The sequence below is a fragment of the Accipiter gentilis genome, unplaced genomic scaffold, assembly GCF_929443795.1.
Source record: "Accipiter gentilis unplaced genomic scaffold, bAccGen1.1, whole genome shotgun sequence".
NCBI lineage: Eukaryota > Metazoa > Chordata > Aves > Accipitriformes > Accipitridae > Astur > Astur gentilis.
This window is the reverse complement of record NW_026060952.1, coordinates 1,605,814-1,630,307: the sequence shown is the minus strand read 5'-3', so window position 1 is coordinate 1,630,307 and position 24,494 is coordinate 1,605,814. Positions and strand designations below refer to the sequence as shown.

The following is a 24,494-nucleotide window of genomic DNA, read 5'->3' as shown; positions in this document are numbered from 1 at the left end:
CTCCCGCTTCATTGGCTTTCCTTCTGTATTTGTTATGAAAATGGTATCATAAGAAGGAAAATACTCATTAGGAATATTTTGACTTATGAAGTGGAAGTTGACATGCCTATAAAGAAGACAAGGCAAATTAGGTCAGGGCCTAGTTACACTTGAAAGTAAACAGCCATTCTGACTGGGGAGAGTAGTTCATAGGACTACAGTCCTAATACCACCCCCCCACCCCCACCAGCTTTTTGGAAAACGCCTAGGAAAAAAAGTTTGAAAAATGAGCTCATAGAGAAGGGGGGTGGGGGAGCCCACTAGGTGACTAAAAGCTACGTCTGTAGTTGGACAAAGCTACTCTGTGAGAGAGAAATCCATCTTCCCTCAGTGGCAGAGTAAAGGCAACAATTAGAAATCAGGAGTTGTAATAAGCTATCTTTTTAAAATCAAGTGTTGAGGCTGTCCTTTGAGCATTTCCTCATCCCATTCCAGCCAAAGTGGGTCAGATACCTTAATTAGTTCTAAGCGTCTCTTGACTAACGCAGCTAAGATTTGAAGCCGTCCATTTGTGAAGTAGGAAAATAGCCGGTTTGAATAATGCCATCATTAATCCCTGTAGCCTTAGGGTCTGGATATGGACTCTTTGACAAGCATGATGAGTTGTAGAGACCTTTTTAATGGGTGTCCCCCTTTTGCTACTAGTGTTTCTGTAGAGACCCTTGATCCATTAAGTACAGTTCTTACCTCCGGTGCCCCTCCTTTCTCTCTCCTGGTTTCAGCTGGTAATGCTCTGCCTGACTGGGCAGTGAGCTAGCGAAAGCAGATTTGAGCACCTTCTACAAGCAGAGCTTAACTTGTGCTGCTCTGCGTGCTGATGTACATCTCTTGGATTTAGATTAAACCAGATGTATGTAGAGCTAAGCCTCTGAGCTATAAAAGTGGAACGCTGTGTTAAGAGCACAAGGCTCTGCTAGCAACATTAGCTGCAGATTGGTTGATGTTTTCCTTCATCCTCTTCCATAGACAAAACCAAGGTAATGCTGCATTTACTGCAACAACTCTGTTTAACAGACCACTTTGTCCCTGCTCTGCAATCAACTCTAATGTCCTTTCAGAATCAGTAGAAGCACAGCCAATACATTGAACTAAAAGAAGCCAGTGTTAAATTGTCTTGTTTAAGGTGATCGGAAAGCTGATGGGAATAACCTTAAGTCAAAAGTGCTGTGAAACTGAAATGGGTCCAAAAAAACTTGTGCTGTACATAGTGTCACCCTTAGTGGATTTCAAACCTTTTCATTTCCTGGCGATCAGTTCCAACTGTCTAGCGCAATGCAAATAAGCTGTCTTCAGATAGTAGCAACTTGGATCTTTTCTTATATCCACAAGTGTTTTTTAAAGAAGTTGCTTCTAAGTTAGGTCAAGTTATCTAAAAACCATAAGCAGGATCTTTCTTCCCTCATTTATATTAATGCTGGGCAAAAGGGCAGAAGCTGATTTGGAAACCTGTAAGTGGAAGGGTGTTTTGCAGTAAGGTGGTGGTTGTTGTTTTGTTGGGTTTTGTTTTTCTCTTTTGTGGAGTCTTCGGTATTTTATTTTCTCCCCCAGTACTCCTAGGCTGCAGAACCAGCCTCCAAGGCACTATGGAATGACTTCTGCAATTAGCTTGGCTCCTCCTACGGATAGAGATTCCATTCATACTCAGAAGCTGCTTGAAGCGATGAAAGCATTGGGGGTATTTGAAGAGGAGGAAGAACTGAATCACAGGTATAACAAGACTGTAAAATTTGTTAATGTCCTGGGGTTTTTTTAGGGCAAACTTAACATGAGTTTTCTTTACAGGCTGGTTGTTCTTGGCAGACTGAATAACTTGGTCAAAGAATGGATTTCAGAACTTGGTGAGAGCCAGGTAAGGTTTTTTGATAGGTTCTTATAAAAACAGCTGAAGCCTTTTAGTTTCTTTCAAAGGCGATACTACTAGGATTTATGCTAAAGTTCAACATTTAACTTCCTTCTTAAGTATCAAGGAGATCTGTAGTAAAAGCCATTGAAATAATGTATAAAAGATCCTTTAGATGAAGACCTTCAAGTCCTTGGGGCACTGAATAAGTTTGTGAAGTGGCTCTGTCAGTTGACTTGTAGCGGTTAACAAAGCTGAAACAAGACATTGTGGGGGGAGACAGATGGTAACAGGGCAGTAAACTTGCCCCAGACAGCCTACAGCACTCAATCTAGTTTGAAATTATTACTCTAGACTTGCCTTTGGTATGGCTCTTAGATGGTGTTCATTTATGTGGGTCTGCTGCAGGGAAGACTGATAATAGGTCTTTGTTTAAACTGATGAAGCGACTGCTACAGTACTCACCTTTTTTGTTGTTGTTGTTGTTTGTGAGTTGCCAGCACTCCCTTCAGAAAAACAGAATCAGTCTATTAGACTAACAGCTCAGTATGGGAGGGAGAAGACATTGTTTATGGAGGCTGCTGTAGTCTTTCTAAGTAACTTCTATGCTAGTTAAACTTGCACGTAGGTCAACGTGTATCTTCTGTTCTCCAGAAAACTCTTTCTCTTCTACCCACAGAATCTTCCCCCTTCAGTAGTAGCAAATGTTGGTGGCAAAATATTTACGTTTGGTTCTTACAGGCTTGGAGTACACACTAAAGGTAAACTTTTGGTGTCTGGTCATAGTTGTAATGTTTGAAAGTGTCTTCCAACAGTAACAGAACAAATGGCATCTCTTTGCAGGTGCTGACATAGACGTGGCTTGTGTTGCTCCTAGACATGTAGAAAGATCGGATTTCTTTCAGTCGTTCTTTGAAAAACTGAAACGTCAGGAGGAAATAAAAAACCTAAGAGTAAGCAAGCTCTCTCCTTGATAGATTGTGCAACTCCGACAATAAGAATATTCCTGTTAAAGACTCCTATTGGTAGTGATTGTCTTACAAACCAAAATTAAAAAGGGCCTTGTTTCTGAGCCCCTTCTAAAATGCTGTCTACGCAGCATGAAAGCGTGGAAGTCAAGCTTTTGGTTCCCTTCCCCAGTGACTGTATGTCCGATCCGAATCTCTGTGGTTCACTTCTCCCCTACCCATGGTTTGGGAATGAGTGGGCTATAGTATCAAAAAGCAAGGTTGTGCCTAGGAGCCTTGCGTTCATCCTAGCTGTAGTAAGGGGCTTGGCAAGAAAGTAACTGCATGCAGGTAGAGGAAGGGGCAGCCTGAGAGCTAAGGGAGTTGAATGTGATGTGGAAAGGTTTCTGTCAGTACCTTTGCCATGGTGTTCCTTGGGTGTACTTTAGGACCTCTAATTCATTCTTCTCTGGTCCTGTTCTTCTCTGGCTACTCAGCCCGAGACTTTGTAGAAGAGATGCACAGTCAGCTTTGCATAAAGTCAATAGGAGCTGTGCTGTGAATGTTCAAAACTGCCTTGTAAAATGACCCTCCGGTGCATATGCTGTGTACTTTGCATATAGAACCGAACTCCTGAGAAGTGTTTCTCTCAGGCTGGTCTTCCTTGTGCAGACATTTTGAAAGACTTCACGTGCATAGCTAATGAGCCTTTGTTTAGGTGACCGAAGACAGGGTCAGTGGGCTGTGGCACAGTTCTGACGAGTGGGCTACAAAATTGAAAACTGTCCCATAAGGTAGCTGATAGCATCTCAGGCATGGTAGAAAATAAAAATACAGGAGGCTAGTGCGCGCTGCAAACGCGGACAGAATGTTCTCGATTTCTCTGGATGTTAACCAGGAGTAAGATAGCTACAGAAATCTCTTGCTTTTCTTCCTCACCACCAAGGTAAGTACCTTACAACCTCTGATACTGATGGCTCATTGTGCACTGTTTGTTCATTACAATACGTGATCAGCCTCCGGATCTCTTGGCTAAATAACTTGTTAAAGCTAGTATTATACCGTCTTAGTGCTATACCGCTTGCAGCTTATGAACAATTCTTCTGGTTTGGAAGCAACCCAGTCTTTATACTGAGTAGTTAGCAGTGTAAATTCTGCATTTGATCGTAGTTCAGGAGAAACATTAAAGTAGCAAACCATGTTTTCTTACACAGTTATCCTCTCCTTTCCAGGCAGTTGAAGACGCATATGTACCAGTTGTCAAGTTTGAGTTTGATGGCGTTGAGGTAAGCATTTTTTGGTTTTTTTTAAGTGAGTAAATTTTTTCTTGCTTTGGAATAGGATAACTTTTCCAGGGAGCTGTGACTGTGCTATTTTGGACCGCAAAGTATCCCAGGAGAAGACATTGCAGTAGAATGGGAGCTTATAGGAAAATAAGCCCCTAGGGAGCCTAGCAGGCATGGGAGCATCAGGGACATCTTTTTCTAGGCCTGTGCTGTAGACCAGGGTAGCCTGCTTGAATAGCATTTATCCCTAGGATCATGCAGAGTGGGAGCAGAGGCGGTGTCCTTGCTCAGTCTTCTTAGCTCTGCCAAGCTAGGTATCTACAGAGGGATGTGTACAGTGTAGTTCACTGTACGAATCGTGTGAGCAGACTAAATGTTTTGCTGCACATCCAAAATGAAGTGGTCATGGGACAAACAATCTGGAAAATGGAAAGTGAAAGTACTCATTTGACTCCCGCCTGGGTCTGTCAGCTGCAGGAATCCAGCTATCTTGAATACATCCTATACAATGAATCAAGACCTGCCTGCTGTAGTCCCTAAGCAAGTTACTGCTTGGTATCACTATCACAAAGAGATTTATTCAGTGACCTTTTTGTGGCCTTCATCTGGTACAGACTTTCACAGGATAATCTTCTTGCCTCAGACTGTACTAAAAAGCAGATACTTCAGGATCAAAAGGGCTTACTGCATAAAGGAAATGCTCTCTCCTTTGCTGAAGTATAGTTGAGGTGACTGAACTTAAGTCTTAATTCTGTGAATAATTTTAAGTTCCCTTTTAATTGAAACTCTAAGTCTAGAGTAGTCTTTTCCAACTTAAAATGCCCTCTTCCTTTCCCTAGCTTAAAAAGAAAGGGGTGATGCAGTGAAGGCTTTGTAAATAAAATTGGGAACTTCTAGAAATTGTATTGAATCTTCTGGCAAATGAATCTCTTGGGAGATGTATCTATAGTCACATAATTCTAAATACAGATGTTAACCACTCTTTTTAGACTTGAGTAACTGTCCCCCACCAGTGTGCTCTTTGCAAACTGCGGGGCATTCTAACGGTTGGCACTTTTTCCCTCTTAAGATTGATCTCGTCTTTGCAAGACTGTCTGTGCCAATTGTTGCTGATAATCTTGATCTCAGAGACAACTCGTGTCTCAGAAGCCTGGATATAAGATGTATACGGAGCTTAAATGGTAAGCATATTTGCACATCTTTAACAAGAAAATGTTACTAAAGTTGGTATGGAATGCACGTTACACACCCCAAGTTTCTGTACAGGATGCAGAAACCTATCCCCTGTATACTTGAGATCTGAGGAGGTGGCGAGTGGGCTTAAATTCAGCTGTTTCAAGTTGTGTGTTTAGATAGACCTGTGTTTCATGTTTCTTCGATTGGGGGGTGTGTGGTGTTCCAGTTTGCCACAGAAACTGCTTCAGGTGAATAGGTAGAGCACTTGATAGAGAAGATTGTGTGGTAGTTCATTAAAAAAAAAAGGATATTTAAAATACCTGAAGCCGAAGTTGCTCACTGTTTAACACTGACTGGTTTAATTGTTCCTGGCTGTCGAAAGAAACCTAGCTTTCGGAATCCTGTCGAAGGGCCTTATTGACAATTGTTGGCTGTAGTCTAAAGTATGAAAAAGCTGTTGAGGGTACCAGTTACCTGAGGTGATACGGAATGTGTAACCTCTAATTTGTTATGTTATGTGCCTGTAAGGTTATGTGTAACCTCTGATTTTTAAGGTAATACAAAGCAAGTAATGCAAACTTGTTTTCATAGACTTGCAGGAGAAACTGTAAGCTACTGATCCAGTACAGCACAGAACTGACTCGTACCTGTTACCAGGAAGTGCTGTACTTCAACTGTTTTTTCTTACAGGCTGCAGAGTTACTGACGAAATCCTGCACCTAGTGCCAAATAAAGAGAACTTCCGGCTCACGCTCCGTGCAATTAAACTATGGGCAAAACGTGAGTAATGTGATTGTTTGTGATCTTTAAACTTTCCAGAGGCACCTCATGCTGAAAAAACAATGGCACTAGAAGTCCTTCATCTTTGGATAGCTGTTTAAATATCAGGTTTTAGTTCAAAACCTGTGTTTTAGTTTAGATTCAAGGACTGTCTGTGGGGTAGATTCTGTGTTTTTTTTTAATGGGGGTGGAGCGGGGAGATGAGGGGAGTGCCTACAAGACAAGGTGCTGCATTGCTTACCAGGAACCTGACTAGAAAGGATAAAAAGTGCCCAGTGAAGTATAAAAGCTTGATAGATAAGGAATAAGAAAATACCGTTTGCGCATGTGACTAGAGCAAGTGCTAGAAGAATGGCAGAACCTTCTTCTCAAGGGAAGTTGGAGCGAAGCAGTAGCTGTAGCAGTGCAGGCAAATTTCAGAGTAGCGGTATTTTGGGAAGTGGTGTGGTAACGATTCTTTTTCGCATCGCTGTAAGGACCAACAGTTTTGGCCTCGTTGCACTGCAAAAATAACTGACTTGGAGGCTGAAGGGTGATAGGTATTCTATAGATTGTGAAGGTGGTGCTGTAAATTTGAAGGACTATGCTTGGGCACGGGAAGACTACAGGGCAACGACAATGTCTGCATTGTAGGACGTGGCATTTACTCCAACGTGCTGGGATTTCTTGGTGGGGTTTCCTGTGCTGTGCTAGTAGCGAGAACGTGTCAACTCTATCCAAACGCTTTGGCTTCTACTCTGGTGAACAAGTTCTTCTTGGTTTTTTCAGAATGGTAAGAGCTATTGATGACTATTTTGATTTGCGTAAAGCAGTAACACTTTCTGAGGTGGTTCTTTATATAAGATTTAGACCAACACCATTCAGTCCTACCCTGAATTACATGGCAGAGTCAGTGCCTGGCTTTTCTTGTTTAGGGAGTGGCCAAGACCTGTATTGCTGAAACAACAGGAAGAGAGCAATCTTAATTTACCAGTATGGGACCCCAGGGTATGTAGACATGGAATTTGGAAGCCTTGAACCTTTCTTCTAAGCTAAGCTGCTGGTGCTGAGCACAATTGTTTTAACATCACAGGTGAACCCATCAGACCGATACCACGTAATGCCTATCATCACCCCAGCCTATCCGCAGCAGAACTCTACATACAACGTATCTACATCAACGCGAGCGGTAATGGTGGAGGAGTTCAGACATGGTAAAGTTCTTTCCATGCTTATTAACTGCTTAAAAGGTGTCATTCTTGCAATATGAAACCACATTACCTGACTTGGTTATATTCCGTGCGGTGTTGTGCCCTTTTAGGCAGAAGAGTTCTCTGGGAAGTCTACCTGTTGCAGGCAACAAGGGAGCAGTTTTACAATGAACTGTTGTAGTAGGCGTGTATTGTGTCAAGGGAATTCCTGCTTTTTAATCTGTCAATTACTGTTCAAAACCTTTCTCTTGTAAAGTTTCTATCACGCTCTGCTACTCTTAAAAACAAAATGGTAGTAAGGTTTTCAACCTTAATTGTAGGTCTTGCAGTTACGAATGAGATTCTCCAAGGAAAATCAGACTGGTCAAAGCTCTTTGAACCACTGGACTTTTTTCAGAAATACAAGTATGTATGAAATCTGTTACCTGAACTTGAAATGATTGCCGTACTGGTTAGCATAGTGACTTTTAGCTTGCAGTCGAAATACAAGATGGCATTGATATGTTTGTTTTTCAGAAGCTGGAGGTAGTCATAGGAATTTTGGTAAGGATAAGTATAGGGAAGATAGAAAAACTGTTTGTGTTTTGCCACTGACACTGTTTTTATTAACAAAAATACCAGCTCTGATACTTAGAATGCAGCAGAACACGATTCTGAAGGATGTAATCAGTTTTTCTTCAGTTAATACTGTGCTGCCTGCAGGATATAATGTGTCTTGTCTGGAAGTCATTTTCTATACATTTAAGGCAGTTTTGGTTTCATTTGAAGGAATATCAAGTCCTGAGCTAGAATGTTACTTTTTCTTTTCTTCTAGACATTATATTGTGCTGACTGCTAGTGCCTCTACTAAAGAGCATCACTTAGAGTGGTAAGTCTTGCTTTGAGTGTGGGTTCAATACATCATTGACGCTCAATTCAGTGTTGCGCTTCATTTGGTTAATACAGTTCACAAAACTAAAGTATTTGACTGTGCAGCTCGGCATGGAATACAGTAGGGAGGTAAGTAGACAGTTCCTCAGCAAAATTAAAAGCTTTCTTGTGAAGGGCAGTTAGCGTAAGTTATCTTGCTGTTTAAGAAGTTAAGCTAAAGACCTAAGTCATGATGAGAAGGAACAAAGAGGGTTAGCGTGCGTATGCTCTGTGCCGTCTGGAGAAGCAGACTCCTTAGGAGTCTAAGGAGACTACTTACCCAAGGCTACTTCAGTTAGGAAGATGTTCCTTGTTGCAGAGACTGAAGTAAATGGGGATTACTTGATGTCATCAGATGTGTAGTGGACACTGGAGAGCTTGATCTTTTACTGACTTATAGAGCAGTGGTCTCCAAACTTTTGTGCACTCCTGTGAGCAAAACAAACAAAAAAAAAGTAATTTTTGAACACATAGTTGCGGTCTATGTCTACTTCTTTACAAGTTACGTACACATTACTGAAGTTCTAATCTTTTCTTCCCGGACCCAGTGGATTGTCTTGTGCACCCCCTGGGGTACATCCCCCTCCGACACTTTGAAGACGACTGTTGTAGAGCCTTAGAAGGCTTGGTTTCATAGCTTTTTTACTGGATGCAATATTTGATTTAGGACTAGATTGCACTCAATGCTAAGTTGCTCTGGTAATGTAGTCCGCCTGTTCCAGAGCCTACTTTTCTCCAGTGAAGTGAAACAAGGCTGTTTAATCGGGGTGAAACCTGACCGTCTGCACAGAGTACCTGAATGGTGATAAATAGTGTTTACTACATTTTAATCTAGTAGTGTGCTCAGGCATCTTGTGTTTAGTGCTGGAAATGATCATCTCGGCATGCTTGGTAGTGGATAGGTAAATTGCAGGAGTGCTGATCTACTTTGTGAAAGGTAATGTGAGAACCCCTTCAACTGTGGTTAGAGAAAATGACTGCTGCTGACGTGGTATTTGTCACTGTCTCAAGGGAGACATGCCAGTAATAACTTGTTGAACCTGTGTGAATGGGGTGACTAACTGTGAGTCTTGAAATAAGGGGAAACGGTGAGGAATTAAGGTACTGTAATGTGTGTGGTGTTCTTTTTCTGAAGAAACGAGTGCTTTGCCTGCCTTGCTCAAGTAAGCAAGGAAAATAGCTGTGTGTACCAGACCCCTGTTCTGAGGGCACCTTGGTTATACTTCAGGGTTCGGCTTGCGGTCTAAGGCAAATGATTGAATTCTTGAGCTACCTCTGAAAGACACCTTATTTCCTGTTTAAAAACAGCTCTAGTAGGTAATACCTCTTACCTGAACTTGTTAATTTGTTCACTTAAAAATCGTGTCAGCTACAGCTTGATGTCAGTCGCAGTTAGGTATACAACAAGGAGTTCTGGGCAGAGGGCTTAGAGCCAAATAGTTTTTAATGTGAGATGTTTTAAGTGGAGAAGGCTTATTGTATCTCACAATAAAGATGAGGAAAGTTCTGGCTGCAGTAAAAGCTGACGTTTTTGCAGTGACAGAAATGGCAGCAAACGGGGCTTAGTTTTGCATCTGGGAAAATGAAAAGCAGAAGACAAACTTGCTTCCGTTTGCTATAAGAACAAGTTTAGTTCACCAACTCTTGAATGGATTTGGGAATAGATGGCACATCTCTGTTGTTCATCAACATAAGATACTTGTGAAGAACGTACAGAGTTCTGACTGCTTTCAAGGGTAGCAGTGTTTTAGGTAGAAGGGTAAAATGCCAGTACTTCATTTAAAAGAATAGCCTTGGTGGTCATGATACATTTCTTGGGTAAGTCTCTGATGAGACTGTGTTGACTGGATCGTTTGTTTATTAAAGGAACGATATTTTTCAGTTTGGCTGGAAGAGGGTAAACTCTTTTCACAGATCAGTCTGCAAGAAGAATAGCATCTTTACTCAGGTGTAATGGAAGAGTTGTGCTTGAGCCTTTTCTAAACGGTTGTTCTCCTTGATCTTTGGGGTAAAAAGGAGCTTTGCTGCACTTCAAAATGCAGCCAGAGGTGCTGGGAATCTGCTTCTTGTTGACATTTTCATCATAGGTTATATGTTGAAGTGTTGTGTCTGACCTGTTAAGAGTACAAGTTAAACTTACTTACTGCCTCTGTCTTTGGAAACTTTGAAGCTCCAATGTCCCTGAAAACATCTCCAACTCCAGTGTGTGTGATATAAATATCTAGTATCTGCTGAGCTGAATGAAACTTACTACTTACTTACTGACTGGTTAGCATTTTTGGTATTAGCATTGTATTATAAGAAGGCAGATAACTACTGTGCTGGATACAGTCAAAAATGAGTAAATGTCTCTTGTTCTTATCAGGATTGGCCTTGTGGAATCTAAAATTCGTGTGCTGGTTGGAAACTTGGAGAGGAATGAATTTATATCTATTGCACATGTAAAGCCACAGTCTTTCCCTGGCAGCCGAGAACTTTGTAAACAGTGAGTTTCATTACTTTTCTGAACTAGAGTTTGGCCGATGTATTGTACCTCGTTTATACTCCTTCACCTCAGCTTACCTGTGAGAGATGTTCAGTTACGTACCTACTGTTTTGTAGGTAGGAGGTCTGGCGGGCAAGGTTCTGAGCATGTAGGATCTTTTTAAAGAAGGGAGAACTTGAGGGAGGAGTTCTCGGAGAACTTGAGTATGGGCTGACTCCAATCTTTAGCTGCTGCGTACAACTAAACTGTTTTGCTTAATCCCTTCTTGAGAGTAGATACTAGCACCCGAATAACTGGCATCTGTGCATAAATGATAGATTTGTGACTCTGTCTTTTTAGGAGTGGATATGTGTCAATGTGGTTTCTTGGAATCGTGTTTAGGAAAGCGGAGAATGCAGAAAGTGTTAACGTTGATTTAACGTGCGTTATACAGTCATTCAAGGATACAGGTAAGCCTCTATTTTGCTCTAGTCTCGTAGGGTTTCAATTTTTAATTCTAGTGCAAGTTGCTTCACAAAGTGAATTGTGCTTCCTTCTGGTATTAGCTATTAGCTATTTCTGTAGAGCGTGACACGTAGAAGATTAGCCTTAGAAACATACTATTTTGACACTTTGGCAATGTAAGTCCACCTTGAAACAGAAGTGTGTACTACAGCCCTATGTACCATATCCCATATGTGAAATAACAGTTCTGCAGATCATAGTGAACGATCAGAAAGGAACTGCGATTCCTGAAGTGGACAGTCAGATGTGAAGCCAGGAGAGAGATGCCCGTTTACTGGGTGTAGCTACACTTGTCAAAAGCAGTTGTCAGTTACTGAACTTTGGAAGTGGGAATTAACTGTATCAGGCTCTAAAAGAAGTTGTGAATGCCTGCTGACAGTATTGTTTCCAAAATAACAGTTTCTGTACGATACCATCCCAGAACTTTGAAAGGCAGTGAGTGGTCACATTGTAATGACATGCAGTCTTGCACGTCAAGCTCCGTGTTCATCTTCTTTTATTCCTTTTGATAGATGCAGAAATAAAGTCATATCGCAAGCGTTGTTAGATAATGCTAGAATAAAGGGGCTTGGGGGTGAGCAGTCATTTGAAAGTACAGGTCTTTGGTTCCAAAGTCTGTTTACTTCTTCCCAAGCTGACTGCTCTTGTGCCTTTCAGAAGTGCACGTGTGCTGTGAGGCTTATGCCTTGCTATCGTAACGACAAACTAAGGAAATCGGGTTACTCTTCGGAAGTGACGAGTGTGTTTGGACAAAAAGTTCTAAGCAGTGGACTCCTTTAAACTCTTCATCAGTGCAAACAAACATTTCTCCATGGTACCAGCATGAGCTGTGTGTTGTGTTGCTCAGACAACATGAGTAAATGCAGTAAAAGCGGACCTTCTTTTTAGCTCATGCTTTGGGATATGAGACAAGCACAGAAAAAAGGCATCAAAACGCTTGTCTGAGTTTCAGGCCAGGTGGGGTGACTTCCTCAGACTTGCACTGTTACCCGAACCGATGCTTGTCTTGTACGTTACATCCAGTGGCACTGTGTTTGAATGTTGTGGCAAATGTAAATCATGTCAACAACTTTGACAAATACCCAATGCAAACATTCCCACTGAGCTACAACACTAAATTTCCTGTTAGTTTACAGCCAGGCTAACCACCTCAATGTGCTAAAGGAAGGTATGAAGATTGAGGCAGCTCATGTGAAGAGAAAGCGCCTCCACCATTTTTTGCCTGCAGAAACCTTACCGAAAAGAAAGAAGGTATATTAAAAATTGGGCTCTTCTGGCAATATTTTTTTTTTCCTTTAATAATTACTTGAAGACTTCATTATTTTGATGTTGTTGTTTCAGCAAAGCATGCCAGGTACTAGTCAAAATGCTGGTGGGCTTCAGCGCAAAAGGACTTCTTCAGATGGAAGCTGTTTGGACAGTTCCAGAGACACGGGCTCCAGAACACCGGAAAATTCCTCTTCATCACATAAGATTGCTAAAGTGGACACCTCTCCAGCCGAGAGAGAAAGGTTAGCACCATAACCTTAAAGCTGTGAAGAAGCTGCTTTTTAACTGACTCGCAATGGGAATGAGGTCTGGGATTTCTTGTTTGAATCTGTGTTGTTCATAAGCACGTGGAGGGCTCTAATGGCTTCAGGAAGAAAGCTGTCATCTCCTTTGGGCACGTGGGGGGAGGCAGGTTAAAGAAATCCTTGAAAAAATGAATTTAATATCCATGAAGACATGTCGGAAGAAAGGAGAAGTGGATACCGGAGGAATTATTTGGTCTTGAATGTAGATCTCCTTGGGTTAGTGTGTAACTTGAAGCCGGAGTGTTTTCCATGTAGGTAATTTTGTTCTTTCTAACAAAAAGTATGGTTAATGCCAAGCAGTATGATGTTCTAACGAAGTGCTGATCTTGATCACAGCAACACTAGAGCTGCTGCTGCCTTGGTGCAGCAGTATGAGAACTCGGGCAGTAAAAGTGTGTGTCACTTCCTGGGAGGTCTGCTTGTTCATAAGCTACTTCAGCCCAGGAGGAATATGTAATCTTGAGAGTAATAGCCCAAGAGTACCAAATGTGTAATGCCTGCTGTGTTCAGACCATTTGGTACTGGAGGAGTGGCATTAAAACTAAAATAAAATGGGATGCCCGTATGGGTAGAGCAGATCCATTCATGGAAAGCAGTACAGAGTGCTGGAGGTACTAAGCTGGAAGACAGTGCAAGTACATAGAGACTGACTAAAGAAAACGCTGAAGTTTAAATTTGCGGTCTGAAGTTCAGCGGTCAAAATGAAGATCTCGTGCTAGATTGCCTGGGAGTTTGTTGTTTGGTAGAGCTGTGACAATGAACTAAGAAGACAGACATTTGTCTTGCATGGGCTTTCTGGAAAGGAAATGTATAGTATTTTACAAACGAGCTTTTTATAACTCTAGCATCTGACTCTTACAGAAATGCTGCGTACCAGAAATCTAACGGTGCTAACAAGAGAGAGAAGCTACCTCGTGTAGCTGAGCCATCAGTGTCTAAGGGACTCTCCATTCCTGTTACTGATTCAAGTATGTATTGACGTGGTGGGTGGAATGCAGTCTTTAATTTCACGGCTGAACTCTAGAAGCGCGGTGTCTCTTACAGAAGTGGAGGCTACAGTTGCAATAAGAACATTGGGACCTCCAGTTGGTAGCACCATTCCAGGACGTAACACAGTTTCTCAACCAGGAGGACGTTTTGTCCAAGGACAGCATGAATTAAGTGGGACTGGAATTACAGATCCTAAGAACAGTGCACCTAAACGACCTTATTCAGTGACCACTGAAGGACCTCATTCACCTCCATCAGAAGAACGCCCCAAAACACTAGCAGATGGAGAAAAGGTAAGGAAGGGGGGCTAGGCCAGGGAGGGTTTGAAGTAGAATTAATTCTTGATGTACAATGCATGACATAACTGAGAAGAAATGCATATATACATCCCCAATGGATTCAGGAATCTAAATTTAAGCATAATGCTAGTTTTACTAGGATGTAGGTGTGAGAAATTGTCTTGAACGGACTGTATAGCTATTAAACAATTTTTTTTCCCTGAGATCTGGCACTAGTGACTGGTTTTGGTCTGGTGGCAGGCTCTCTAAATACTACTGTACTTGTATATTACTGCACTGACCCATTGCTCAATGAACTGGAAGCAGTTCTTCATTCAGAAAAAACCCAAATCTCAAAAGGAAGAGGACATGAATGTTATAAATGTAGACGTATGAGCTAATCTTGTTCTGGCAGATGATTTTCGAATGCCTCTTGATAGTTTTGCTGCTTTAGAAATCAGCAGCCTACTCAACAGGTTGTCCACTGCTGAAACGACCGTGTGGAGTTGCTTGTTAAATCTGGGTTTTGTGGGAGCTTTTGATTAATGCTTGATTTGTTTTCTTGCTATACATAACTCTCCTTAAACAGCTGTTTGCGTGGCTTGACCTCTGATTTGAGGCAAAGAACAACTAGAAAAAACTCCATTTTGACACTTGTAAAGAATCAGCTTGCAGAACTGTTACCTACTATTGAATACTTCAGGTACAGATTTCAAGGTTTGGGTAGTACGACTTCTTGCGAGGCTTGAGATTCCTGTGCGGTAAGGGTAGTGTTGTCTAAATGTTGTTTTAAGAATGGCCACTAACACGGTTAATGTGTTGACTGGAAGCTGTACTCAAATATGAAGGTAACTTCAGTATAGCAATTATTTTGAGTCTGTGTATTCTGTTCTTCTAGTTAACTGGCCAGGATTCAGCATTCAAAGGCGGCGGCAGTCCAGAAGATGTCAGCAGCAGATCTACAGACAATGTAAGTAGGAAGGGGTTTTACTCGGTGGGCTAACTGAAAAGCTGAATGGACTCTGCTAGTGCCTAGACTACTTCACATCAATACTCTACGCGTTTATTGATGTAAACAAAAATATGCTTTTTAGTTTAACTTCTTTCAGCCTTCATTTCCCAAATATGTTCTTGTAAGAGTTATCCCTATTAGTCTTTTTAAAAGTCTTGACTGTCACTAGCTGAAACAGCTTTGGAAAAAGCCACAAAAACCAAGCTGCCCTGTGACTTGGATTCAGAATGTAGGTAAACAGGTTAACTAGTTACTGCAACCACATTGTGGTGTCAAGTGTGTCTGAACGTGCTTGTATTCATTTGTGCTTTCCTAGTGCATGTGCATATATTGTTCTTCTCCTAAACTATTTTCCCGGTTGGCACATACACTCCTGGGCATCTATCACAATGGTGCTCAGCTTCCTCAGCTAGCTAGTCCCCTGCCTAACACGGCCACGCGCTACACAAGTATTGCCTCCCATGGAGGCCCATAAATAATTGTGGTATTGAAGACAACGCAGCAGAGGATGCTACCAAGGTATGGAGATGATAGACGTGTCCCATGCCGTTGTATCTGATTTTTGTCTTGAGACTGCTCCAGCATGAGACTTGAGGGCTTTTTTTGTTGTCGCTGGGTAGGAAAGCTAAACTCGGAACACACAGCTTGAAGATGTACTTAAACATTGCAATAGCCAAGGCTGTTGTGGCACTGCTACCCACCTGCAAGGGAGAGTCTTGAAAGGAATTGGCATGCAGAGAGTGTTTTCAGATAAACCCTGAAAGCTGTTCTACGTGGTTACATGAAAACTTGTAGTAGTCTGAAGTTCCGGTTCTGTAAACTGGTAACACTGCTTACCCAGTTAAGTGCATGAGGGTTTTTTGAGGGGTGGGGAGAAATTCTGATCCCATGAAACAAATGTTGTGCTCTCTCTCTATTGTAACTTCTTTATAACTTGGTGTTTTTGTAAATGAAGTTGTATGTTTTTCCAGAGAATTTTCGTATGTACTGTAAAATACTGTCTTCCAAAAAGATTTTTTTTAAATTATTATTAATTTTTTTTAATGCACGTGGGATCTGCTTAAAAACCTCAAACAAGTAAACCAAATGTAAGGCGGGCAGGGCAGTGCCAGAAAAAGTATGTTCTACAAAATGATGATGTCATGGTAGAGTAAATTTGAGGAGACTAGGAACACTGCTTTCCTGCTTCTAGTATTTCCAGGTTTTGAATTAACACCCTCTGAATAGTGCAGCTTGCAAACTGCGCTGACAGCTGAAGTCCCATTTTGCTGTGCGGACAACAGATACCCCTGACTTCTTTTAAAATTAGTTGCTTGGCTTAAACCGCAATTCTGAGCTCTGATCATTTTAAGCATCCACCTCAAACCCTAGTGACAAGACCGAAGGGGCATGTAGCTACCTTGCACGGTCTTCATTCTCCAGCATTCCCCCTACTGCTGGTATTCCAAACTTGTGGAGAAAGCATGACCATGACCGTATACTTACCTTTTTTCCTTATTACCTCTGGTTTCCAGCTTGCTTCAAGTGCAATTCATCTCTTAGAAAATGTGCCTTAGTGGGTTTGAGAGGTCTTATTCCTCCTTATCCCCTCGAAAAAACCCCAAAACTTAAGAGTGCAAGGCTTACGTTTACTCACAGGTTAAAATTAAGAAAGAGAACCTATGTTACTTCAGTGGCTTTTAGCAGAGCTACACCCTGAGTTTATAAAATGGTTACCTTGGTTTTGTGACCTGGGTTAAAACCATGGTCTTTCAATACTGTCAAGTCTGTGTACTAGTTACAGTAGGTATACAACTTCAGCACTTGTGTAAATAAAACTCCATCGTTAATTTGAAGGAATTAAAGCTGAAGTAGGTGATAAGATAAACGGCAAAGCAACTATGAAAAGTGTTTTGTAATGGCCTACAAGCCTGTAATATTACCATGCTTTTAAACAAATTCTTCCACTTGACCTGTTAAAGGCTGTTGTGCCCTTAACCTCTAGTCAGCACATGCATTTCTGCAGCTGGTCTCAAACTAACCTAGCTAGTTGATATCAAAGTATATGCCTGTACATGGATTTATTTTTTTTAACTCTTGCTTTGCAGAATTATCTTCTAATTGTGCTTTGTTGTTGTTGTTGTTGTTTTTCCCCCCCTCACTCTTAGGGTGTTAAGAAGAAGTTTAGGAAGAAGTCAGGTTACTAGTTTCCTGGACTTGATCCAGCATGGGTCAGATTACACGCTTTATTTTAATGTACCCTGACTCAGCGCTTGGCCGCGTGCAGAGAGATGTTGCTGTTCTGGAGTTTCCCTGGCTATTGCAGAGGTTGGATGCTGCCCCAGCACTATGCAGATTAGATTACAGCTGTTTTAAATAAAGTTCAAACTGCACCAGTTCAACTGAAGTGTTTTCCTTTGTTTATGGAGCAAGTCTTCTGTCAAAGTGATTGAAAGGCAAGTTCCTCATGCATAAAGACTCCTCTCCCTACAATACTCAGAAGGAAGCAGCCCAAGCTAGAGACAGTATTGCCAAGCGTGGTTCCTGTCCTTTAGGGTGAATCCCTCCAGCAGGCTTTTCTATGCTCTGGGAAACATCTGCGGTTATAACTTTGCAGCTGCTGTTGGCTCTAGCAGTCCTGTCTGAATCTGGTCCAGCGCAGGTCACCAAGAGTCAGTGCTAGAAGCAGCGCTTCTTAGCTGTTAGCAATTGCATCATCACATCGCTTCCTGGCATAGTGTCTTATCGCTGATCATCTGGGGACAGAGGTTTTTATTCATTTGCCAGATGGAGCTGGTAGTAGGGCAAGTTCTTTCTGGAATACCTGAAGGAGAGAAAAGCTGTATGTGGCCTTCTTTCTCATTTTTGTTTTTACTGAAAAGCAAAGCAATCGGTGCTAGCTTTGCAAGATCCTCAGGGTTATCGACAAACCCCAGGTAAGTAAATGCCTAAACTAAAACAAACCCCAGTAACAAATGCATTGTTTTCTCTTGCTTCTGCCACAATACATCCCCCTAAGACCCTAAACCCAATACTGAATGTATTTAATTGTGATTGTGCTGAACGCAAGATGACCAGAGCCAGAAAATACCTTGGACTTGAAGGTGAGGGAGGCTCCTTGATGCCAGACTTCCTGCAAACTTTGCTGTTTTCTGTCTGCTTTCTTAGCTGGTTGCTGTGTGTGTGGCTTGGAGGTCCAGCTGGAGGGGGTGAGGGATGCATGATCAGTCTCCTTAAAGAGGAGCAGCTCTGCGTTGAGATTGTGTACGGTTAGTAACTTTGAGCAAGACGTTCCATTGCAGGAATTAACGTCTCCTGTGGTTTTACTTGTTAGGTCTAAGCAAAGAAGTGGTTCATGTGAAGTCGCCTCCGCTTCTGCTACTGCAGTGGGTTGGTGTAACTTCTTGCTACTGCTTCTGCAACTGCAGAAACTAGAGAGAGCAAGTAATAGAGGGGTTGGGGGGTCCAGCCGCAGCCCCCTGCTTCCTGGCCAGCTCTGCTGTTGCTCTGCCTTTCGTCGAGTGCTGCGGGGCCAGGTTGGACTAAGCAGAGTCCAGTGGGGTGTTTTCCGAGAAGGAGGCGAGGGGTGGGCTGTTGAGCACTGCCTGCTGCCTCCTAGCATGCTGGTCAGCATGGACTCCCTCCCCTTCCCTGTGCCTGAGGGTTTCTTCAGCCACCATCTACCCCTGGGGTGCCCAGCTCCGAGCGTGGCCCGAGTATGACTACCTGTGGTTGGTAGTCGGTTTGTTTTGTGTTTTCAGGTTTTCTTCCTTGGAATCATGTTGTCCACAAAGAAATGTCATTATCCATCCCATTTCTAATTCAGTATCTACCGATCTAGTGTGACCCAGAGCCTGTGTGAAGGAGGAGCCGCCCCAAAGGATCCTGCAGCGACCTGTTTGTCCACAATCCTTTCTCCGAGTCCACTTCTGGAAACGCAGGGGCAGTGCTTGTGTGCAGAGTCCCGGAACAGCAGCACTGCCAGGGAGCCCCAGCGCCTGCTGTGTCCAGAGCTGCTCTTTCCACTGCCACACTCTCCTCCTGAGCCCTTCTGGTGTTGTAAGGCCGGAGTGCTCCAGCAGCTTGGCCACAGTTCTCCCGTGTGGCCATCCTGTGACAGCAGGCAGGGAAAGGCACTGGGCACTGCTGGGACAGAGCTCGCCATGCTCCAGAGCAGCATTTGCGTCATGGAAGGAGACCCCCTCAGGGCAGTGCCTTAAGGCTTAGGTCTTCTTCCAAAGTTTCTCTCAAGAACATGCAGGCTCTGGCCATGTCCACCAAAAATTACCCTGTCCCGTATTTTTAAGCTGCTTTTTAAGCTCCAGACTAGCTGAACGAGAAGACATCCACTGTACATTTAATTGAGAAAGATGTACGCAAGACGCACCAGCTGGGGACTGATGCTGCCAGCAGGTTCAGCACCCCAGGGGAAGAGGAGGGCAGCCACCCTCTCTGGCTGGAAGCCTGTCGGGGCTTCAGCGTTTCAGCTTTGGTGGCCCCAGGCTGCTGCGGAGCCGTAGTCCAGTCTCTGGGGCTGCAAGGACCCATGCCAGGGGCTGTGTGGACGGAGCTGGGTAGGGGCAGGGCTGCAGGAGGTGATTGCAGGGCTCTGACCCCAAGCAGAGTGGCTGCAGCACTCGCGTTTGACCCCCAAACCTTGCCTCATCAGTGCCTTTACGGTAGCTGGAGATCCTCATACTTACACATGAGGAGTTGCAGGCGTGATCTGTACCAGCAGTGGCTTAGGAACCTGGACCGGGGCTAAGCCCCAGCAAGAGCCTTTGCACAGAGCTGTTGCTCTGCAGCTCCCCGGCTTGCCTCCCAAAACTCCTCATCCAGCAAAACCTCCCACGCTTATGCGGAGCTTTGATTCTCGGGGCTCCGCTGTTCCTCTTGCTGATGCTAATGCCCTTGGTGGCATCAGTTCCCATAATCACGGATTGCTATGTAAAATATTTATTGCAGGACTGATCCTTCTGAGATTGTTATCCTGGATGAAATGTCACAAATGACCGTATGGAAGGCTCTCACTTTGAAGACAGAAACCCTTTGAATCCAGGGAGGAAAAAGGTAAAGGATTGTACGTGAACGTGACCGTGCTCCTCAGCAAGCGACGGCGCACACCTACGCTTTTCCCACGCTTTGGCCGGCAAGGCTGAGCAAACGGCCTGTCCCTGGGAACAGGCAGGGAGGTCTGTGGCACGCAAACCAGCTCCTCTCTGCTGGGGTGGTCCCCCGAACAGGGCAACATCAGCAGCAGCTGGCAGGTCTTCCACTGATGATGCTCTCCCTCTTTTTCTCTTCCCTTCGCCTTTCCCCACTCCCGCTTTTCACGTTTAGGAATCTTGACTTTGAAGGAGAGGAGTGAGAGCGTGACTCGGGGATGTGCCAACGCAGACAGAGGGAGAAAGCGCTTTGTTTCAGTTGGAGGATTCCCATTAAAGCCATGCAGATGTTTTCAGTTATCCTTGGTGTGCTTCAGGCATTCAGTATCTCTAGACCAGCAAGCTGAGGGGAACGTCACAGTCAAGGGGAGTTTGGTGGTGCTCAGTCTGTGTGTGTACGTGTGTGGGGGGGTGTGGGTTTGTAGTGGTAGAGGGACTGCTACTGCTTTATCATTCAGTGCTCTTCTTTTAATACCTAATTCCTCCTCTTTGTTTTCCTTCTCTTTTTTCCAAATGTAAACTGGGAATGTCCAAAATAATTTTCTGTTATATTTGATGCATTCTCCACTTTCTTCTTCATCACGACCAGGTTTTTGGTGTGGTTTGGGGTCCTGGCTTTAATTCACTCTTATGTCTCTTACTGGTACGAGAGGGATGCCCTCTGTGGCAGGGCAGCATAGAGAGCGTCCGAGCAGTTGGCCTAAGGTGAAAGAAAAGCATTTGCTCCCTGCGCTCCAGTTTTACCTCTCTTGGTTGGTTTGGTTTTGGGTTTGTTTTTTTTGCTTTGGCTCTGCCATCAGCCTGGGAGCTGCCAAATGCAGAACTGCCACCTTCTTGTCCCCTGGCTGTAAACTGCATCTAAGGGAGCACTTCAGGTATTTGATTTTGAATACACCATATGGTCACAGGAGCGGCCAGATGAGACCTGGGGCTCTGTGTCCCTGGGCTGCTCCCTCTGTTGTTTCTCCACTTTCCTTCTGTATTGGATCTGGATGAGTTGGAGTTCCTTTACCTGACAGCAGCCCTCGTAGTGCTGTGCTCTGTACTGGTAGCTAGAAAGCTGTTGATAACACAGCAGTGTTTTGGCCATGGCAGACAGCCAGAGCACACCCACACACCCAGGCATCCTCCACGTGGAGGCCACTTCCCACCTTGGCTGGCCAACGCAACGCGCTGCCTACCTTCTTCAAGGACGTCAGCGGTTTGATGCTGACGAAGCCCATCTTGTTCTTCTGGACATGTTTCAGGAGGAAAGCATCCTTGGCCAGGTTCTCGTCAGAGAGGTGGAATTCCACCTGGGACACAACCCTCCTGGCCAGCTGCCGGTCAGGGACGGAGTAGCTGCAGTCCAAGAGATCAGCCCCGAGAACATCGCTCGCATCACAGAAGCTCCCGGCAAAGCAGCAGGGACACGGGTGTGACTTGGTGGCCTTTGGGATGTACAGCACTGCCCAGTCCCAGCCACAGCAGTGCAGATGGCAGAGTCTTGAGGAGCGGGGTGGCTCAGCTGCGCTCTGAAATGAAACGGAGTTTTATACTTTTAGAAGCGCGCTTGCCTTCATGCCCCCAGCATTGGTCCCTGCCACAAGTTATGCGGCACATGGCCTTGCACAATCTTGCAGCCAGAGGTGCCTCACGAACAGAGCGCAATCTCTTTGATTACCAGGATACAGGCCAGGAGAGATCTTTGGCCTCCGGTTCACGGCAGTTGTCCTGACTCCCCCAGGCCACACACTGTTCACACAGCGGGAGCGAGAGGCCTGTGTCCTTGGTACCCTTGGGGTGTCCTTGCTAGCGCCGAATCCTCCAAGCACGAGGAGGGGATGTACTAACCCCATCCCTGGCATCCCGTAGAGTGCAAACAGCCCCAGCGCCCCGACACCGGATGTTGGGCAGAATCCAGTCCTTTTCTGGGAGCACGCGGCGGCGGGTACCGTCTCCTCCGGGGTGTCACGCACCCAGGGAAAGGGCCGCCCCCTCCCAGGGGGATCCAGAGCTGCTGCTTTTCCCAGCAGGAGACTGAAAGACCTGACAGCACTACTGGAGCGAGGGCTGGGGGAAAGCGTGCCACCGAGCGACACCGCGTGACCTTCCTTCGTGCCCTCGAGGTCCTTTTTCCTATTTCTGCCTCGCTCCGGTCAACGCAGCGAACAGAAGCGCGGGCAACGGTCACAAACGCATTTGCCATCTGGCGCAAGGAGGCTGCGGCTGCAGCTTGGTCCCCGCTTGGCTCGGCTGAATCAACTTGTTGTTCTTCCCCCACCGGAAAAATACTGTTGAAAGCCAAGAGCATTTGCACCCGCAGACCCCGAGAGCCGCCTGTAGTCCCCGGGGGCACCCCAGCCTCCCTTAACCCTTTCCCTCCCCAGGAGGAGCTGGGGAGGCTCTTGAGGTGGGGTGGAACACAGGGAGCCCCCACATTCCTTCCGGGGAGACGCCAAAGAGTCCTTGGCAGCCAACAGCCAGAAGGGACCATGGCGCGGCCACCAACGCAGCTCCCACTGCCTGGGCCCTGTGGCCCCCCGGCGCCCCAGCTTTTCCAGCCATTCGTGCTCCCCAAAACTTTCTACCCTCGAGGTAGGGACCGACCCCAAGCCCTGCAGCCCAGGGATGCTCTTGGGGGGCAAGAGCAGAGGTGACCGCCGGCCATCGCTCCTGTCTCATTCTCTTAGGCTCAGCCAACCCGTGCCGCCTGCCCACGCGGGAGCAGCCCTTCCCTGCAGCCCGGGCACCCCGGGCCCCCCAGGCACCACCAGCAGATATGGCACCCCAGTCTGCTCTGGCACCTTCGCCATCCCCATCACACCCGTTCCCCCGGCACTTTTCGCATGGGGGTTCAGCAAGCCCCGGTGAGCATCCTTGCCCTCGCCCGGGCGGCGCGTGCCCAGTAAAGCCCATCTGCAGAGAATTCCCCAAATATTTGGGGCCACCTCTCCCCTTTCACCTCCTAGATGCCAGTCTCCTCCCCGATTTGCAACCCTGTCCCACCGGCACAGCGGCTCACCCCGTGGGGATCACCCTGGCCACAAGCTCCCCACGCCCCTGGCCCAGAGCTGGGGGATGTCGGCCATCGGGGCTGGCTCAGCGGGTGCTCCTGGACAGCCACCCCGGCCCAGCACGGTTCCCCCCTCACCCACACAGGTCTGCAGAGGGCTCCATGTGGCTGCCTCTTCGACCCCCGGGTCTTCTGCATCCAGTGGACAACCGCCGACCTGCCTCCACCGGCCACCGCCACGCTCGGCCAAGGCGCCGCTTCTCTGCCGGGTGCTGCCCTGTGGGGTCCCGCGGGCTGCGGGGCCCCCCAGGGCCAACCATGATACCTCACACCCTACAAAAATCAGAGGAGTGGGGTGACCCCAGACCCTCTGGAGCCGCCAGTGTCCATCCCTGGCTACCAGCACAGCGAGGGGCAGCTGGCACAGATAAACATCCCCAGCACGGCCACCCCTGTGGGGGCACCCCCGGGCGGCGATGTCCACACCAGCCCCTGCGCTGCCACCAACAACGAAGCCCTTGGGGACACTGCAGGCGACCTTGCAGTGTCCGAGGAGATGGTCCTGGAAGAGGCCCTAAGGCTCTTCGGTTGCTCCCTGGATGGAGTGGGGGTCAGCCAGGATGCTCCCAGCAGGAGCTCCGTGCCCGAGGACGCTGGTGACACCAGCACAGACACCCCAGACCGCGACTTCAGCTCGCTCTCGCTGCCTGAGGAGATGCTCACCCCCGACTACTGCATCCCCGAGCTCAGCGACGCCATGCCGAGCCTCAAAATAGTCAACGGCGGCGGGATGGAGCCCCAGGAGCCGTGGCAGGATGCGGGGATGGACCTGCCACCGTCCCCACCTGCCACGGCCGGCAAGCGGAGGAAGAGGCAGGCGCAGAGCTCCTTGCCAATGGCACCCAGCAAGCGCAGGGCTCTGGCAGCCAACGTGAGGGTGTGTGTGGGGGTGGGGATTAGACAGGGGTGAGAGGGATGGAGATGGGGGGAGTGGGGGGGGTGGGAGAGGAGGGGTGGGGTATATGGCAGGGGGGGTGGGCGGGGGTGGCTAGGGAGGGGTTAGACCAGCTTGGATGGGACCTTTTCTCTTGTCTTTTCAATTAAAAGCTGTTTCTCTAGAACCGCTCGGTGCCTATGTGGGAGGGGGAGGGAGCACAGGGGGCATCAAGAAACAGCCCCCAAGAGGTGCAAAAGCCCCACTGAGCCCCAAATCCGAGCCAGCAAGCCACGAGGGGAACCCAGCCACCCCCAGGGCCCAGTCACCACCAGCGGGGCAGGCGATGGTGGGGGGGGGACGGGAACGGGAACAACTCCCCTCTCCCCTTCCCCAGGGGAAGCAGCCCTT

At 46.1% G+C, this 24,494-nt stretch overlaps 1 protein-coding gene and 2 long non-coding RNA genes across 3 annotated transcripts in view; all 3 read left to right on the top strand.

The window, feature by feature from the left end:
• Positions 1-20,427, top strand: part of LOC126037147 (electroneutral sodium bicarbonate exchanger 1-like) — a 111,113-nt gene extending 90,686 nt beyond the window's left edge. The window contains exons 4-5 of the mRNA XM_049797420.1: positions 19,955-20,059; positions 20,330-20,427. Coding sequence (XP_049653377.1) covers positions 19,955-20,042 — 88 coding nt within the window. The 3' untranslated portion in view covers positions 20,043-20,059; positions 20,330-20,427. The remainder of the gene's footprint in view (positions 1-19,954; positions 20,060-20,329) is intronic.
• On the top strand, positions 2,822-5,247 carry LOC126037153 (uncharacterized). Its single transcript, XR_007505532.1, has 3 exons — positions 2,822-2,832; positions 4,059-4,112; positions 5,182-5,247. It is a non-coding gene; the product is annotated as an uncharacterized LOC126037153 (long non-coding RNA).
• LOC126037149 (uncharacterized) lies at positions 6,740-7,619 on the top strand. The gene is made up of 4 exons (XR_007505528.1): positions 6,740-6,840; positions 6,983-7,055; positions 7,141-7,261; positions 7,579-7,619. It is a non-coding gene; the product is annotated as an uncharacterized LOC126037149 (long non-coding RNA).
• Positions 20,428-24,494: the final 4,067 nt, after the last annotated feature.